The 16,285-nt window shown below is 48.7% G+C and overlaps 1 protein-coding gene across 3 annotated transcripts in view; it reads left to right on the plus strand.

Annotated features, from left to right (window-relative positions):
* TPCN1 (two pore segment channel 1) overlaps nucleotides 1-16,285 on the plus strand; it is a 63,375-nt gene that overhangs the window by 1,073 nt on the left and 46,017 nt on the right. For 2 of the 3 annotated variants that reach the window (XM_026018904.2, XM_072722884.1), the window contains exon 2: nucleotides 2,364-2,600. In XM_026018904.2, coding sequence (XP_025874689.1) covers nucleotides 2,489-2,600 — 112 coding nt within the window. In that variant the 5' untranslated portion in view covers nucleotides 2,364-2,488. The remainder of the gene's footprint in view (nucleotides 1-2,363; nucleotides 2,601-16,285) is intronic. The other variant, XM_072722883.1, reaches the window with a different exon arrangement.

A 16,285-nucleotide genomic window follows, 5' to 3' on the forward strand; every position in this document is an offset into this window, starting at 1 on the left:
CCCCTAGTTATGATAATCAAAAATGTCTCAAAATGTATGTTGCTGGCATCCCGTGGGGGGAGGGGGCAAAGTCACTCCGGTTGAGATCCACAAGAGCTAAGATGCTGCATGCATTGCAAACCAACAGTCATGTAATTTTTTTTTTTTTTTTTTAGATTATTTATTTATTAGAGACACAGGCAGAGGGAGAAGTAGGCTCCATGCAGGGAGCCCGATGTGGGACTCGATTCCGGGTCTCCAGGATCACGCCCTGGGCTGAAGGCAGACCTCAACTGCTGAGCCACCCAGGGGTCCCCCAACAGTCATGTATTAAACATTAAAATAAAAAAAAACGTCTAGCCATTATAATAACAATGGTAACATTTAGAAACCTTCTTGGGATCCCTGGGTGGCGCAGCGGTTTGGCGCCTGCCTTTGGCCCAGGGCACGATCCTGGAGACCCGGGATCGAGTCCCACGTCGGGTTCCCAGTGCATGGAGCCTGCCTCTCCCTCTGCCTGTGTCTCTGCCTCTCTCTCTCTCTCTCTCTCTCTCTCTCTCTGTGTGTGACTATCATAGATAAATAAAAAAATTTTAAAAAAACAGATAAAAACGTCATTTAAAAAAAAAAAAAAGAAACCTTCTTGATGGAGTTGAGAAGGTGGATAGATTCTCTCGCCTATAAAAAAAACACAGGAGAGGATGACAAGATGTTCATTGTCAAAGTGGAGTGAAGGCTACAAGGAAGTTCATTTACATATTCTATTTTTGAGTATGTTTGAAAATATCTGTGGTAAGAAGTTAAACGGAAAAGAGAGCAAATAAAACATTTAATTCTTAAGACAGCCGGATGGTAGCGTCTCATTCGGGATTTCCTCTTTTGTCTCCCCGCTATTGAGATTGCAAAGGAAAATTAATCTCCAGACCTGGGGGAACTTGAAAAGTCTTACAGGAAGTTGGCTGGGCAGAGAGCTACAGGCTTAGCAAACAGAATGGTGCTCACTTTTGCGGCTTAGCAGACAGAGTGGTGCTCACTTTCGCTGCCTAGTTTTAAGAAGATACTGATGGAAAGGAACTTGCCCGGGGTTCCTCTGGTGATGTGCAAAAAGAAGCAAATTGCCAGGTTGCCATTTAGTGGGTGAATTTGGAGGCCGATTTGATTGAGCCCAGAAGGCCTCAGTTTGAGGAAGGAAACCTGCTGCTCTTTCCGAGTTCAAAGGTCTGCTGTCAGATCTGCTGAGTCTTTGCTTTTGGTCCTACTCAGCGGAAATGGGAATGTGTATAAATAGGAACTGTAACAGGCAAGTTCTGAGTGTTTTAAAGTTGGGAGTCCAGGATGAGTGCCTTTGTTGTGTGACTGGACAGCACTTAAAAAAAATACTCTTCTCCTTCCTCCAAAACACCTAAATCTAGGAGAATAGTGCCTATATGAGAATGATATGGGCATGTGTAGGTAACCTGGCATGCCAGTGCTGCACGTCGTTGAAGCTAGATGCTCTGTAAATACCCAGGATGGGTCTTAGAGAAAATGTAGTATAGTGGATAGGATAACAGGTCTGGAGCCAGACAATGAAGTTCAAAGTTTGGCTTTCCAGTTGTCGGTTCTTGGGCAAGTTACTTAATCTCTCAGAGCCTAGAATCTCCTACTCTGTAGGAGGGGAGTTAATAATCCTACTTACGAAGTTTCAATCAGCTTTACTTAAAATTTGCTAGAAGAGCCCCTTACATAGTAAGTGTTCACTGAGTAAGAACTACTATTATTATTATTTTTTTAAAAAAAACTTACCCGGTTTTCTGTAATTTATTTTTTTTAAATTTTTATTTATTTATGATAGAGAGAGAGAGAGAGAGAGAGAGGCAGAGACACAGGCAGAGGGAGAAGCAGGCTCCATGCACCAGGAGCCCGATGTGGGATTCGATCCCGGGTCTCAGGATCACGCCCTGGGCCAAAGGCAGGCGCCAAACCGCTGCGCCACCCAGGGATCCCGAACTACTATTATTTTAATGATTGTTTTTTTTTAAGTCTTTAAAATCTTCATACACACACAAAAAATCTTCACAAAACACATAAACCAGGGTAAAGAGGGATAGAGGTGGAACGTATAAGCCATAACCTCAATCTCCAGCCATAATTATGTTTAAATTTCCAGTATTTGTTCTTACAGAGCCCCCTCTCCATATTTTAATGCTATTAGTGTAATACTTTTTATTGAGATATAATTCACATACCATAAGGAATCCACCATTTTAAAGGGTACAATTCAGTAGTTTTTAGTACATTTGCATGGTTATGCAACCATTGCCACTGTCTAATTCCAGAACATTTTCGTCAGTAGTGGTTGTGTTTTGATAATTGTTTTTCTCTTTTTATTCCCCAAACCCTAGAAGATGCTTCTGATGGAGGAGTTTCTGAGAAGCACCTCTGGGCCAGTGGCTTTGAAAGGGAGCTCAAAGCAGAGACTATTTAAAGCTCTGGACATCGCATCCTGAGGGCTACTGTCGAGGAGAGCATGGCTGTGAGTTTAGATGACGACGTTCCCCTCATCCTGACCTTGGACGAGGGTGGCAGTGCCCCACTAGCTCCCTCCAACAGCCTGGGCCAAGAGGAGCTGCCTAGCAGAAGTAAGACTGGGGAGGGGGCACAGCTTTTCTGTTTCATGGGTGAGTTGTGGGCTTGGTGGTCTCATAGTAGATGCATGTATGCTAATGCCCGACTCTGCATTTGACCCCTTAGTTCTTTTTTTTTTTTTTTTTTTTAATTTTTATTTATTCATGATAGTCACAGAGAGAGGGAGAGAGAGAGGCAGAGACACAGGCAGAGGGAGAAGCAGGCTCCATGCACCGGGAGCCCGACATGGGATTCGATCCCGGGTCTCCAGGATCGCACCCTGGGCCAAAGGCAGGCACCAAACCGCTGCGCCACCCAGGGATCCCGTGACCCCTTAGTTCTGACACAGAAACTACTGGGAGACTGTGGGGTCCTGATCTTGCATCCCCAGCTTAGGGATGCTTCCAGGGAATGAGTAGCCTGCCCTCCCAGGGCTCTCGGCTCCCTCAGTGCATTATGTCCCTTGGATTTGAGGTCTGCTGGCTTTGTTTGTGGATGCTTGGTGGGGACCTCAGGCAAATCTGCACTTTGGCTAGTTTCCCTGCCCCATTCCTTGTTAAAAAAAGAAACAGATTTCAACACTAGCCTCCTCTGTCCAACCTGAAACCGTTGGCAGGAAAGCAAAGATGATTGCTTCTCCACGCTGGAGCTCAGTCCCTGCACTGCCCAGGACAGGGTGAGAGGGGGCCTGCATTTGTTGTGATCCATTGATCTGAGGGTTTGGGGTTTTGCTTTGTCTTCCTTTTAAAACCAGAGCCTAGCACAAAGTGAGCCCAGGAGAGGTGAGCTTTAAATTTTTTTACATTTTAATTGTGTTTCTGGCAGAATAAGAGACCTCACAAAGCTTTCTGGTCCTTGTCCTGGAGCCATTTCCCTCATATGCTCAGGCCTTGGGTTAAGAGAGCTTAAAATAACTCTCGTTCTGTGGAGGGTCCTAAGATGTCAGGGACTAGCGCTTTAGGATCTCCTCACCAAGTGCTTGTTCCATCTGCTGGCCATGCTCCTGAGCCAGGCTGGAGGGGGTACTGCTGCCTTCTGGTTCACAAGTGAAGATGCTCGGGTTCAGGGAAAGATGAGCCTGGCTCTCCCGTCTCCTTTGTCCACAGAGAACAGAGTTGAGTTCTCCCTGCAGAGCAGGTTGCTCAGTAGCCTCCCTTTGAAAGTGATGAAGGACAGCAGTGTCCCTGTGGACAGGAGTGCGGTGGGAGGCCTGGCTTCCTATAAACTGGCTCTCCTTACTTCAGCATGCTCAGCCCACTCTGAGTGGTAGAGCTGGGGAATTCAGGAAGGGTAGATTCTTCCCTAAGCACCATTCAGGGCTGAGAAATCAGAGGCTCTGATTTCAGGCTTACTTCTGAAATGCCCTAGAGCTGGCAAGCCTAGTGTTAGGCGCTTTCTTATCTGTTTATCTTAACTAAGATCCTTTTGTAGGGTAGGCAATATTATCCCTATGTGACAGAAGAGGAAACCATGAGTCAGAGAGGTGAAATGACATGTCCAAGGTCACACAGCCAAGCCAGTTGGGTGGGCATAGATTTGAACCCAGGACCGTTGGATTCCCCTCCTCCTCCCTTTTTCCTCTCCTGCTTCTCCTTGTTCCATCATAAGCCCTTAATAAATACAAGTATTGGCCCTTAGCATTTATGTATTTTAATCTTATCATATAACCTCAAGATAAAATTATTGTTATTTTCCATATTTACAGAGGAAGAAACAGACCCTCAAAGAGGTTAAGTAACTTGTTCAAGGTCACACAGCTAATAAGCAATAATGCCCCTCTGATATCTGTCTCTACATCACTGTGTAAGGTGCTTTGAAGAAAGTGGCATAAATGAATGTGACCTAGTCTCAGCTTCATTTTTTTTTTAACGTCTTATGTTATGAGTTGGATGCTCAACAGACTGAGCCTCCCAGGCCACCGCCCCCACTGCTCCCTGCCCAGTCTCAGCTTCAAAGTAGGATACTCCCTACTGAGGGGAGTGGTCAGGTCCATGGCCAACAAGGGAATGGACTCCAAGGGTAGGCGGTTGACATACTAAGGGTGTGGGTCGTTCCAGAAATAGTCGGGCTCAAGATTCTAAATTGGAGTCCTGATCATTGTCATGGGTGCCACTTTTAAGCCCTTGTGCAGTATCAGAGCTGATGGCTGAGGGGGTGTCTGGCTCTCTGGCAGATCAAAGTGGGAAGAGCAACCTAGTTCTGTGTCAGGATCAGGTTTTGAATCACCGATGACGGAGCTTGAGTGGGAAGTAGGCCAAGTAGACAATAAAACCAACCTTGGATGGGCCGTTAGTGAGGTTATTCTTATCTTAGTGTGAAGTTGGTGGCTTCTTTGGCTGTTTAAAAATAACAAAATAAAAAAAAAATTAAAGTAACAAAATATAAAACCCTCAAGGTCCAGGGAAACTGCTTTGTTTCTCCCCTCACCCTCTTACTAGGTCTTTTGCTCAAACCTCCAGGAATTCATGGGTGTCATTCACCAAGGCTCATTGACAAAATGATCGGGCCTGCCTGAAGACAGGGTTGGCCTTTGTTATTTCATGCTTGGATTTTGGCATTGACGTTCCTCCCAAGGTCCACCGGCCCTGCTGTCTGAGCAGCCTGTGTAAAACACAAATCGGACCTGGTACTCTCCCCAGCTTGCAGCTCTCCAGGACCTGCCTGTCCCCTACAGGATGCAGGCCAAGCTCTTTAGGCAGTGTACAAGGCCATGTGTGCTCTGGCGCCTTCTTGCCAGAATGATCCCATTTCCTGCCTCAGCCAGTGTCACACTGCTTCTAGTGCTGTGAAACCCCCGTGCATCCTTAAACCTCTCTGCTTTGCTGGCGACTCTGTCTGGAATGCCTTTCCCGGCCTCTTGTTTGCTGTTGTTCCTTATTTCCAGGTCTGTCTCGGAAATCCTGTTGATAATCCCATCTCTTTGAAGGCTTCACTGAACCTCCCCTCCCTGACACAGCTGATTACTCACTGCCCTTTTCTGCTTCGGTATCTAGATGAGACTTCGACTATTACAAGTAGCTTACTGCGTAATAATGACTTGCTTAACCATCTGATTACCTACTGGGCCCTGAGTTCATTCATCTTGGTATCACCCAGCTCCGTGCCTGCAGCATATAGGTACTCACCAAATCCTGGTGGAAATAAACCTAGTTGGGTTTCTGGAATCTTGTAGCTAGCTCCTAGGAGTGACTCTCAGGGGCCCCTGGTCAGAGGTGGGCAGGATTGCCCCCTGCCTCTTCTTCTAACCAGTGCTTAGAGTCTCATTGCTCAGAGGACAGCTGATTATCCTAGAGGCTGCCCCCGGCACCTCCAGCATGTGGTTGATATAAACCCTTGTGGTATTTAAGAGTTCGCAGAGTTCAGACAGAGACCTTCAGCAGAGTTGAAGGGTTGCGTGGGCATGAGCCACTGAGAACCAAACCAGCTTTCTAAGGGCATGAGCCTTGGTCGAGCCTGGGCCTCCGCCCAGCCCAGCAGCTGTCACTGAGCCTTCTGCTGGCTCTGTACCTATGTTCTCCTTTGTTTTAGTCTGCTTTAGCTGCCATGATAGCACAGGGTGGGGGGCTTTAGCACCCAAAGTTCATTTTCTCACAGTCCTGGAGGCTGGAAGTCCAGGATCAAGGTGTCAGCAGGGTTAGTTTTTTTTTTTTTTTTCTGAGGCCTCCCTCCTTTACCTGCAGGCAGCCAGCCGCCTTCCGACTATGTCCTCACATGTTTGTCCCTTAGTGTGTGTGTCTGTGTCCTAATGCATTCTTACAAGGACACCAGGCAGATTGGATGAGGGTTCAGCCCTATGACTTCATTTTACCTTAATTACCCCTTTAAAAGCTCTGTTTCCAAAAAAATAAATAAATAAATAAAAATAAAAATAAAAGCTCTGTTTCCAAATACAGCCACATTCTGAGATCCTGGGGGTTAGAACTTCAGGATAGGAATTTTAGGGGCACGCAGTTCAGCCTACAACTCTCCTGCCCTCTCCTCAGATGTAAGTATGCAAAAGCCAAGCCGACTGTGCTGCCTACGACCTTTGACCCTGTGCCAGGAATGGCCTATGCTGGGTGTTATCCCTGCTGGAGACTGGAGGGTTGGGATTGTTTTTTTTTTTCCTCATTGTGGGGTAAGAATGGATTTTATCCAAGACTCCAGTGTCTCTGGGCTATAAGAGCGGCTGCCTAAATGCTAATGTATGACTCATAGGCAGAAGATGTCAGGTTGATAAAGGAGGCAGGTAGAGGCAGAGGTATTTAAAGCCTGGAAATTAGAATAACCTTGAAAACGGGCAATAGGGCTGGCATTTGACAGTGTGGTTGCAGAAAAGCTCACAGTTTGCATTGTGTACCGATCAGGCAGTGATCTAGACCACCTACTAGACCATAGCGTCTGAATGCTGGGGGCAATACATAGGATTTCCCAAGGGAATTCTGGTCACACCTTTTGCCTTCTCATTGCCTTTTGACCCAACAGTGGCCAAAATGGGCCTGCATACTATGCTTTTTCTGGGTATAAAAAGGATTGGGGTCAAGGGGAGTGGCCGAGACACTTAGTCTCACGGGCTACTTTGGTGCTGGTGGTCCATGGTTTCCAGATGACAAGCCATGCAGGGATAAGGCCTAAAGTAACAGAGCAGAAGAGTCCCCTCCTCACCCTGATGCCTTGAATGCCATCAAGAGTTACCTAACTCTGTGGTATGTAGCAATATTGAGGGCCACTGCCCCCTTACAGGAGGCCAACATGTGGCACCCTGGCTCCTTTTCCAGGATCTTCATGAAGCCAGAGGCAGTTGGCATCAGGCTCAGTTAAGGTGGTCCAGAGTTGTTGGCCTTGGGGCAGGTACATCCAGGATGAGCTGGGAAAGAGCAGTGGGTGCTGTCTGCCTGAGGATGATCAACCCCAAGGCAAGCTCTTCATCACAGAAATCTGTGCCTACGGTTCCTGCCCAGTGTACTTGCCAAAGGATGAAGCCCAAGGGACTCCTATAGCTTTTGCTACTTGTGATACCCCAAGTGGTAGGCTGGTTCATCATGTGGGCTCCAGAGTCAAGCTCCAGGCTTCCAGTCCTAGCTGCGTAGGGATCTTCACCTCTGTAAACCTCGGCCCCACTCCTAGAGTGGGGTCATGTTAGCATCTCCCAGGAGAATTGTTGGGCTTCAGTGAGATCATGTGAGTGCTCCCTGTGAGAAGTTCTCGGCAGTCATAGGCATTATTGTCATGGCCGGAGACTGGGAATTCTTCTTTAGAACATGATGGTACACAAGCAGGGGTCCTGAACCCAGGCCAAGATCTGAATCCTGTTTGCCTCTCTCCTGGCACAGTGGGTGGCTACCAGCAAGCCAGGAAGCAGAGACAGCGTGGCAGCTGGAGACCAAACAGCAATTAGATTTTCACAGCCTCCCAGGGAGCCTGGGCATTTGGCTCTGCAGCATCATTCCTCTGGCTTTCTTAGGGCCTCACCAAGGCAGAATGCTGGGTGTCACCAGGCTGGCGAAGGCACCAATTAAAATGAGCAAGCACCCGGCATGCTGGGTTCCAGCCTCATAACCCAGACCTAAAGCTTTTCACTTCCTCAGCCCTCAGAGTCTTCATGGGAGATCCTGTCTGTTGCCTTGGGCCCCCTGCCATGAAATGCCATCTCTCCCCTCTGCATGCAGAAAGCTGCCATGTCGAAATGGCAGTAGTGGCAGCTGGGTGCAGGCTGGAGTGCCGACCTCACTGCTCTTTACCCATTGCCTTGGGCCGGGGGGGCTCAGTTCATGCTTGCTCCAGAGCAGTCAGTTTCTCAGTCTCCAAGTCAGGGAGGGAACATAGGAGGGCTCTGACGGCTCACAGCAGTGCGTCTCTGGGGGCTTCTGATTGCGGCGCCCTCCCTGAGGCTGCCTCGAATGGTGGCCCAGGAAGGAAACCCAGGCTCTTGAGAGGAGGAAGCATCAAGATGGAGATCGATCCCCAGATTGCCTTCATCCCACCTTGGCGTTCAGGGAGCACATGGGGCAGCTCTCCATTCTTATCCCTTTCATGGGGCAAATTCCCTGATTTGGACTTTTCTAAACTCTTTAACTCCTCAAGTATTTAAGCCTCTACCATGTGCCAGGCAGTGTCCAGAAGCATTTTGCTAGGGCTGGCTCTCTGTTGAGTGCTCCAGGTGTGTGTGTGTGTGTGTGGTGTGTGTGTGGGTGTGTGTGGTGTGTGTGGCCGGCACTCTCAGGATCCTTGTCTGACAGATGAGGAAACTGATGCTCTGGGTGGCTGACACTCACCCCGGGTCACATAGCCAGGAAGTGCCACAGCATCGAACTCATGTCTCCTGACTCCGGACTCAGGCTCTTAACTGATGTGCCACATGCTGGGAGGAAAATTCTGTGGAAGAGGGAGAATTTTAGACCGAATTTTCTTTTCTACGAGGAAGTCTGTTTCTCTCTTTATCTTATTATTTTTTTTAAACTTTTATTTCCTACAAGGCATGTTATGCTAAATTGGAATTCCATACCGGAGCTCCTTTTCATCGCATAAAAATAGCCAAGCCAATGGGGTGTCATTTTACAAACTGTATTGGATCATCACAGAGGAAGCAGAAAATGTGGGCAAGTGAAAAAGCTGACCACAAAGGACACCCACGATTCCCCCCCAGTAGAAAACTCTGGCTTTCTCCTCAATGCATATACCCTTCTCTGGTTCTTCCTCCACCCAGGCATTGGACTCAATTTTACATCACGGTGGTTGGGCTAAAAATGAGAACGTATAGAATCAAGATTGGGAAATAGAAAGGAAGGACAGAGGAGCACCAACTTTGGAGTACAGAGTAAGGCTCAGAATGCTGGCTGGGGTCCTGAGGAAGGCCCCCTAAGGTCAGTAGTTCCCAGGGCAGGTGACCCCACATCAGGGCCTCCCTGGAAGATGTCCTTAGATTGGGTAACTGAGTTAGGGCATTGGTGTTTGGGCTGCCTTTGGCACTGGGGGCCTCTTGCCTTGTTTGTTCTTTGTGGGAGGGATTTATTGAGTTGTAAAACCAGGATCTGGTTCAGCTGAATTGACCTTGTAGCGTAGGACCAGGGCCTGGCCGGCCTAGGGCATGCTGGGAAGTGTGTACCGCGTAAAGGGTGGGACCTTCACTCTGGCACTCACTGCTGTGTAGGATCACAGGCTGGTTGTTACCAGATTTTCCACTGTATCAAGAGAAGTTAAAACCTACACTTTTAATCGGAAGTTTTCTGATTTTTAAATATTGGTAACCAATTCTGGTTTCTTAAACATGGCCAACCAAATAAAGTCTGGTCAGTGGGCTGCTGCTTTATGCCCTCCAAGCTAGAGCACACCAAATTAAGCCTTGGCTTTCTGTTCCGAACAAACTACTTCAAAATAAGGAAACAGTATACAAGTGACCAAGGAACCGTGGCCCATGAGATATTCTTGACCTTTGGGTGGCATTCAGTGGGAATTGGAATCAGCCCGGAGATTTTTCTCTCTCCTTCCACATGATTGGCCTAGAGAAAGACCAGATTTCATCCATCTGTGGAATGGAGGCCAGAGCTAGGGGGTAGGAGTGCCAGGCACATAAGGATGAGAGGACAGAACAGGCGGGCACTTCTCCCACAAACCCCTTCGTCTTCCTTTTCTGTTTAGTCTTTCCTCCCTCTGGGTTGTGGTTCATGTGACTCTCTGCCAAAGGGTCCATTTTCCATTCTTCTCATCTACATTCTGCCCAACTTTAAGACTTTCCTCTCTGTTCTCAGTTATTTAATCCAAGCTGGCTGGAACTTTTTTTTTTTTTTTTTCTTTTCTTTTTGGCTTTTACTTTGAAGGTAGGGTTTTCAAGGCAGGTGTTAGAAAAAAAAAAGCTTAATAGCTAGTGTTTATCTCCTAATTCTTCTTATGTTAATAATCACTGCCTTCTTGTCAACTGAAAAACTAGTAGAGCTTTCCAGCTGGCAGGCACATATTTCTTTTTCTTTTTTTTTTTCTAAGATTTTATTTATTTATTGAGAGACACAGAGAGAGAGAGGCAAGAGACCTAGGCAGAGGGAGAAGCAGGCTGCCTGTGGGGAGCCTGATGCGGGATTTGGTCCTAGGACCCTGGGATCATGACCTGAGCTGAAGGCAGATGCTCAACCACTGAGCCACTTAGGCAACCCCAGACGCATATTTCTGAAGAACTTAGAATAACTGCCATGGAGGTTTTTAGGTGTAGTTATGGCTCGTGGAAGGACCCATGGTCTGGGTGGCCGCAAGAAAATTGAGGATGTAACGTGTTCCTTTTGTGGCATGTGTTGCAACTGTGGGAGGGATTTGGAGGACAGGAGAATAAGGAAGGCAGGGGAGGTAGGGATATGGGGCAGGAGGAGTCAGTCTCCCTGATTCAGGGCTGGAGTAGTGTCTGGAGAAGCTCTAGAGAGACTGTGTCTGAGTGTGTGGAGTCTTTAAGGAGATGTGCAGGGCGTAAAAGACCATCCCAGAGGAAGGGAACAGGCAGGCAGAGGCCTGGCAGTGTCAGAATGGGTGGGTATGAAGGCTGGTGCTTAGGTTGGAGAGTGGGGAGGAGAGATTGGCTCCTGATCTTGGAGGTTCTGTCCTCCTACACCTTCAGGGCCAGGCCAAGGAGCTGGGACCTCATCCTGCGTGATAGAGAAGCCTGAGAGGGCGCTTTCAGCTGGGGAGTGACATGGTCATGTTTCCAGGGAGTGTCCGAGAATTCATGCAGGCCGCCCTGAAAAGAGTGGTTGGAGTTGAGTGTGGAGACTGGGTAACGTAGTGGCAGGCACAGGGACATGGTGGGACCTGTTTTCTTCAGCCTCAGCAGTGTTTTCAGAAGCGCCATAATCAAGCAGGCCTTATGGTTGGTCACAGGATGAGTACTAGCACCTGTGGTCTTACAGACTCCAGCTCCCCATGTTTGTTACCTGCCTGGGGCCTGTAGGCATTTGAGTTTGTTGCCTTTGAAGTACATTCTGGTGGCACGGCACTGACACATATGGCACTGCAGCAGGTGACACTGTGGCAGGAGTCAAGGGAGCAAATGATGGTGAGGGCTCGACTAAGGGGTAGTAGACGGGCCTGTGGCCAGGTGGAATTTAGGGACAGGTGGGCATTGGGGGTGCTGGGGAGATGAGCAGGGGCAGTGGCACGGGCAGAGAGACAGAGGTGTGAGCTACCCCGTGCAAGCCAGAGGCCAGGGCACCAGGGGCGCATTGGGTGTGGGCTGTGGTGAAGAGCAAGTGCTCTCAGGTCAAACCTGCTGAACTTGAATCTACTCTGCCATTTACTCCCATGGGTTAAACAAGGTGGCATACCTCAGACCATCGCACAGTGCCTGGCTTATGCCAAGTGGAGCCCTTGGTGGATGTGAGCCATTATGATTAGGGTCAGAGCCGGCAGACCTATTTTATGGAGAGTCTAGAATGCCAATAGCAGGGGTGTGAACTTGGTCGAGTAGGACGTGGGAGCTACTATGTCCGTTTGGACCAGAAAGTGACGTGATGAGAAAGCATCTCCCCTCTGACCTCTTGCCAACTCTGGCTGCCTTCTCCAGCTGCCAGATACTCTTCCTTAGAAACCCTAAGGTGAGTGAGCCCTGAATATGAATTACTTTTCCCTCTGGAGATGGGAGAGGGGAGGTGGGCGGACAGGACACTCCTAGGATGTTCTATTAGTGGCAGGAGCCAGGTGTGGTGTTTTTCTCTCTTTTCTGACCAGGCTCTGGTTTTACCCAGGGCCAGGTCAGATGCACAGCCTTGGAGCCCAGCACTGTGCCTGCCTCATGCTAGGCACTCAGGAAACATCTGGACAATACAGAACAGAGGAGTCCTCGCACGGGCTCCCCTGGCCTGGAGCGTAGCTGAATGCCTCCTAGACACATCTGGAGCTGCATCCGACAAGGGGAAAGGAGGTAGAGAAAGAAGAATGAGGTTGGGATGAGCATACTCTGCTGTGCCCTGGCCCGCCATGCCTTCCCTAGTCCTGCCACCTCCAAGCCCTTAGCATCAGAGAGAACCTGCTCTCCTGATTTACAAAAGCAAGGCTTCTGACTGTATCTGGCAGATAAGTTTCTGCTTTGTTCCAGTACACTGACACAACCCTCCCCCCCCCCCTGCCCCCGCCCCCCCCCCCAACAATCCCTTGTAATCAAGGGCGGATCAGGAAGTCCTCAGTCGGCTCAGCCGGGAAGCTAGATCTAGCTCTGTCTGTCCTTCTCCACGATAAAGCCCGCATGTGTCACATTTCCCCTCCCACATGTGTCACATTTCCCCTCCGGGGGAAGGAGGTTTGGATTCTGTCTTCATAACCACCCTTCGTGCACTGAGGAGGTGATAGGTTGGAATACGACAGGGTATTTGGATTGCAAATTTAAAAAATACTTATATGTTTTTTTCTCCCTTTATATGTTAGCTCTAAAAGCAAGCACAGAGCATAATTTTGCAACCAGAGTGTCTTTTTATTTTTATTTATGTTTTCGAAGGCATGATTTAGGGGCTCTGTATTTCCATGAAAGGCTCAGTTATGTCTGGGGAATCTCCTAGTTGAAGGCACGGTGGTGTCAGCCAGTTTATGAATGACACTTGCACATATCTTCCTGGAGTGCTCTGGGTACCACCCCTGCTCCCGGGCCCAACAGTGACTCCAGTAGCTGCAAATCAGTGTCCTATATGTTACCTTAAAGTCTGTCTTCCTCCCCTCTGAGCCAGGAGCCAGTCTTGTTGCTCTATTGTTAGAGGCAACAAAGCACTGTGACACTCCAAAGTGGGGAGGGAAAGAATGTAGGCAAGAATGTTTCTAGCTGCTCTACCCTAATAGTCCTTGTGCAGTCATGGCATACATCCCCATTTTGCAGATGTGCAATCTGAGGTGTGGAGAATGAAGCGGAGTAGAGCTCTTTCATTCTGTCACCAATAGTGGGCTGCCTTGTGCTGGCACAGGGTGGGGCGTGAGGGCGCCCGGACAGACAGATGGGTTGTGAGCCCAGTCCCAGACCCCTGCTGCCTCTGCTCTCAGCCCTGGCCCTGCAGGACTGCTTCCCTGCCCAGGCTCTAGTAGCCTTGAAAGTTTCACTAACCTCGGAGTGTAGACAAGGAAACCATAAACTTCCACCCGCTCACATGGTGAAGGTTAGGCCAAGTTCTCGGATCAAGTGAAAGATGAAGCCCTTGGAAACCAAGTACACTGACCCACCTTCCCTGCCTGGCTCTCAGCCCCTGGCAGGGGTCCCAGCGCTTTCCAGGCCATGAGAAATTTCTTCTCAGTTACACTCCTGGCTAACTGGCCTCCCTTCTCTTACTCCACCCCAGAACTCAGAACCAATAACCAGGAGTCTTAAAACATGGCACTGCTCATATAATCTCATTTGTTTTCTCATTTAAACCACTTTTCAGTACCCAATGTCCACGTAGGCTACTGTCTCTTGCTTCTGATCTATCCCTACTCCAACTTTCTCCAGCTGAAAACCTTTGTCCTGTTCTGCCAGCCAGCCTTCCCCAAGCCTCCCTAACCAGTTAGGGTAGTGGCTGCCCGTCCACACCCTCCCATTCTCCACGCTGTCTGTACCTCCTTCTTTGCTCTCTGTGCACAGAAGCCCGGTCCCTCTCTAGCACCTGCGTGGGATAGATTTGATTAATGTCCTATGTACTGAATTGAGGTTTGCGTTGTGCCATGATGGATTCCCAAAGATTGTAAGAAAATGGAATTTTGGTGAAATAGATAAGTTAAAATATGGGTAAGGGGGCTGGGTTTGGCAAAGCATCTTCATAGTGTGATTAATACCCCCTTGGTTCATCCAGTGTTGAGTTGGGTTTTATAAACCAAGTTCCTTCAGTCAGGGTTTAACCTGTTTGTGGATTTCTTTTGAGTGTCCCTGTGATGCCCATTGAAGCGGGGAGGAAGGACCGGGGAGAAAGGCAGAGTGCACCACTCAGTGTAATGTCTGGGTGGGTGCTGTTGTTTTGGATGTTGATGTGGGGCACAAATGTGCCTCTTTCTGATAGTACAAGTATTTGCAAAGGCGGAGACCGTGTCTTTTCTCTTCATACCCTGAGCACTTCATAAACAGATGCGAAGTAACATATCTGAGAGTGACTCACCAGATTCACAGAACATCCAAGGCCCCAAGTGACTCTGTGGGTCATAGCATAGCCAGCTCCTGGAGCCATCTGGGGTGACAGGGAGACTCATACACATGTGATGGGTCAGAAATAGTCTAGGCAGGGCCCGGCCCCTGCTGCCCTTGGGAAGAGCTAACTTTTTGGATTGTTCTAGCACTTCATACTTCTCTGGGATCCCACGTGTGTCCCATAATTGCCATGGCTGCCTTGGGTGCTTGGCTCTCACCTTCCAACCCCCCTCACTCCACCTCCCGGCCATTTGTAAGCTGCCTTTTTCCTCTTGCTATAATCTCTCTTTTTGTTAGATTGGATATTTTTTTATTTTATTTTTTTTTTTTATTCCTTTAGCTCTTGCTGAAAATCAGCTCGGGCAGAGCGGTGGTGCTCAGTGCTGGCTAATGGCTTGGAGCACCTCCAAGCTGCCGGATGTGTTGGCTCTCACTTGTGGGTGGTCGTCGACGAGCGTGATGTCTCCTTTCTGTGACTCCCGAGGGTGTCCTCTTCTTGCGGGCTTGGCTGTTCACACTTGGCTGGCTGGTCTTGTCTGCAATTGCAGTTTTTAACGGTGCACCCCGGGGCCAGTCTGGTTGCCTCGACAGGGCTCAGATTTATTCAGTACCGGAGCCCACTCAGCCTCCAGGCCACTTGGCTGTGTGCTGTGGTTCCAGGTTGTTTCGTGCTGTTTTGGGTGTGGAGATCAGACGCTGGCCCAGGGTGCATAGACTCACAAGTCTGGAGGCAGGGGTGGCTTGGGAGAATTCTCAGGTTGTTAGAAATGTGCGTGCGCTAGGTGGGTGATATCTGCTGGTATTCTACGACATTCTGCCGTTTCTTCAGAGACTCTCAGTCTACAGCAGAGGATGGGGTTGAAATATCAGCATCACTGGCTGGTAGCTGTGCAACCTCAGGTGAAGAGCTGAGCTTCAGCTTTGTTATCTGTAAAATGGGGCTAAGAATACTCCCGTTCAGGGTTGACACAAAGATCAAATGGGAGATTCCATATAATATCTCCTAGGACCAACTCAGTAAGTGGAAACAGTAGGTAATAATAAAGCATCAGGGTTTTGTTTTCATTTTCTCTCTCTTTTTTTAAAGACAGTATTTATTCATGAGAGAGGCAGAGACACAGGCAGAGGGAGAAGCAGGCTCCCTGCGGGGAGCCCAATGCAGGACTCGATCCCAGGACCCCGGGATCATGACCTGAGCCAAAGGCAGTTCAACCCCTGAGCCACCCAGGTGCCCAAGGTTTTATTTTCAACAAAGTGGCGATGTAGCCCCTTCCTGAGCTTCGAGTAGGGAATTTGAGGACTCTGGATTGAGAGCTTGAACGTGCTCTTTCTCTTATTAAATTTCCTGACTTCCTTTAAGGAATGTTAGCCAGTTTTTTGAATTTTCTCAGATGGTGAATGTAAGAATGACGTTTACTCCCTTGACTGCTCTCTTGGGCATGCTCCAGGAATAGTTGAATTCAAGCAGCTCTGTGTCTCGCCCCACTCGTTAGATTGGCTTCTTGCTTACCATTGTGATGCCTCTTTGGGGCTGCCTTCCCCACTCAACAGGAAGGTACACTGAGGAAAAAGGAGGCGAAGAGAAGGCTGAAGGCAATGCCAGGCCAT

The sequence above is a fragment of the Vulpes vulpes genome, chromosome 10, assembly GCF_048418805.1.
Source record: "Vulpes vulpes isolate BD-2025 chromosome 10, VulVul3, whole genome shotgun sequence".
In the NCBI taxonomy this organism is placed as follows: Eukaryota; Metazoa; Chordata; class Mammalia; order Carnivora; family Canidae; genus Vulpes; species Vulpes vulpes.